The sequence below is a fragment of the Acanthisitta chloris genome, unplaced genomic scaffold (genome assembly GCF_000695815.1).
Source record: "Acanthisitta chloris isolate BGI_N310 unplaced genomic scaffold, ASM69581v1 scaffold8406, whole genome shotgun sequence".
Taxonomy (NCBI): Eukaryota; Metazoa; Chordata; class Aves; order Passeriformes; family Acanthisittidae; genus Acanthisitta; species Acanthisitta chloris.
The window spans coordinates 54,985-57,081 of record NW_008679704.1 but is presented as its reverse complement, the minus strand read 5'-3'; the positions used below and the strand labels follow the sequence as shown (position 1 = coordinate 57,081).

At 44.5% G+C, this 2,097-nt stretch overlaps 1 protein-coding gene across 1 annotated transcript in view; it reads right to left on the bottom strand.

Moving 5' to 3' along the window:
* LOC103804779 (neogenin-like) overlaps window positions 1–2,097 on the bottom strand; it is a gene marked incomplete at its 5' end in the record, with an annotated part of 119,985 nt that overhangs the window by 93,526 nt on the left and 24,362 nt on the right. The window contains 1 exon segment of the mRNA XM_009077408.1: window positions 1,979–2,097. This exon segment is cut by the window's right edge and continues 13 nt beyond it. Within this exon segment, the coding sequence (XP_009075656.1) occupies window positions 1,979–2,097 (119 nt within the window).

The following is a 2,097-nucleotide window of genomic DNA, read 5'->3' as shown; positions in this document are numbered from 1 at the left end:
GGAACTAGTCTGCCTGCTCCAGAAATACACCCATGTGTGAATGGGGGGAAGGGTGGGAAGGGTGACCTGGAGTGGCACTTGGAGCAATCCAAGCTGCACAACACAGGGACAACAGACTGCCAGGCAGCAATCCTTACTAGAGGGAGAGGAGTCAGATTGACTGGAGACACAACTCATGCCTGCTCCAAGCTCCCAGAAAGGAGTTCAGTTCGCAGGTGAGTGGGAACTGGATCCAAAAACTAAGTGATTTTTCTTCCTTGCATTCCTAAGTTCGGAAGTACCTGCTAATAAGCAGCAAAGCTCAGCAATGTCTCCTGCTCAGTGGCAGATGAAAGGCAGGCTGGTATCAGAAAAATGTAACATTTAAGAAGCAGAACATTGTCTGTGGATGCAAATTTGAGCAAAGCAAGTATGTGTTTGGGTGCATTTCAAAGCCTGGGAAGCAGAGCATGGGGTCGCTGTCAGGCACACATCAGATAACAATTTTGAAAGGGAATAAACGGAATAAAGAACAGATTCATTCAAATCCTTCTTTCAAATACATCTCAGACCAAACAATCAATTATGGGGCCACTCAAGATTAAGGGAGCTTTCCCTTCAACAGCTTAATCCCACTTTTTAACAAAAGCCTGCTGGGAGGGATTTCACAAACTTCGATACTTTCAGACCCATGGCCAAGCAAACAAATAGCATTCTACCACTTCCCTAATAAAATCCTATATTTAATCACCTTCAGCAAAGCATTACAAAAGCAAGTAAACTATCTGGAGCTAAAAGAATCCAAAGGCTCAATGCAATATGCAAGTTTATCAGGAAATCTTCAGTTGCCAAAAATCAGAAAAGTCTTAAGCACCTGAATGGCTGCAGAAACATGAAGGCAAGCCAAAGTACAGCCATTCAATTAAGCATCTGTTCCAAAAGTGCAATTCTTCAAATACTGTATCCTTACCCGGGGAAAAGACCAGGCTTTCACTTTGGAAAGGCTAAAGAACTTAATGAAACAAATTCCTACAGTAAGCATGATTCATCTCCAAACACCCCAATCTCCAGGAAGCTGCAGTTGTAAAATTGGGCTATTTTTAAAATTTAGCATTTTAAGTAGAAAAGTGCCATAGTCACCAGAAACAACTATTCATTGAAAGGAACCTCTGAACGTGCCACCACCTCTTTGAAGTCCACCTGTTGCCCACACTAGATCAGGGCAACCACAACATTGCCCAGCCTAGCCCTGGAAGCCTCCTAAGAAGGAAATTTAGCCACCCACTCTGGCAGCAATCCAAGCAGTAGGAATTGAATCAGAACTCCAACATGAAGACTAGCTCAGAAGAGAGTTCTGGAAACAGTTAAGAAGCCCCATACAAAACACAGCCTGTACTTCCCTGGTTTGGGAAAGCACGATCCACATTCCTGCCCCATTCTTGGTGGATTTTCAAACCTCTGTGCTCGAACATGGGTGACACAGCTCTGTGCAGTAGTATCATCTGGAACACCACACACTAAATGCAGAAACAGTTGATGTCAGGGCTGTGCTTTTGTCCTTATAAAAATATCTCAGCATCTCAGCACAATAGGCACAGCTAAACCTTCCAAAAGAGTCATCCCCCTTTGGGGGCTGGAGACTTTCCAAAAGGACCCAGTGTTTAGGCAATGAGAAAATTCTGATTATTGGGACAACTAAAAGTACCTCCACTTAAACATCTCAAGACTGAGGGCTAAGCACCAATTTCTTTGGAAAACTTCAACAAATGTGGGAGTCAACCTGAGGAACTCAGAAATGCCCAAACATTTACACTCAGTCAATTCCTTGTTTGTATCATATCACACTGGAAGTGTATTAGTAGTGACTTTTTAAAAGCAGCCTTTCCCCCAAATTCCTTAAAAGCTGAACCACTAAACACAGCGAGAAGGTACAGGAGTGTCTCCAGCCTAGCTCCAACCACTGCAAAGAGCTCAACAGAAAAGTGAACCACGCTGATACCTGGAAGAACTTTGAGCTCTGCCTCGTCACTGTACTTGGGGGTGCCTCCGCTCTCGATGACGCAGCGGTAGAGCCCTCGGTCCTCCTCGGTGGCGTTGCTGATGACCAGAGCTCCAGTG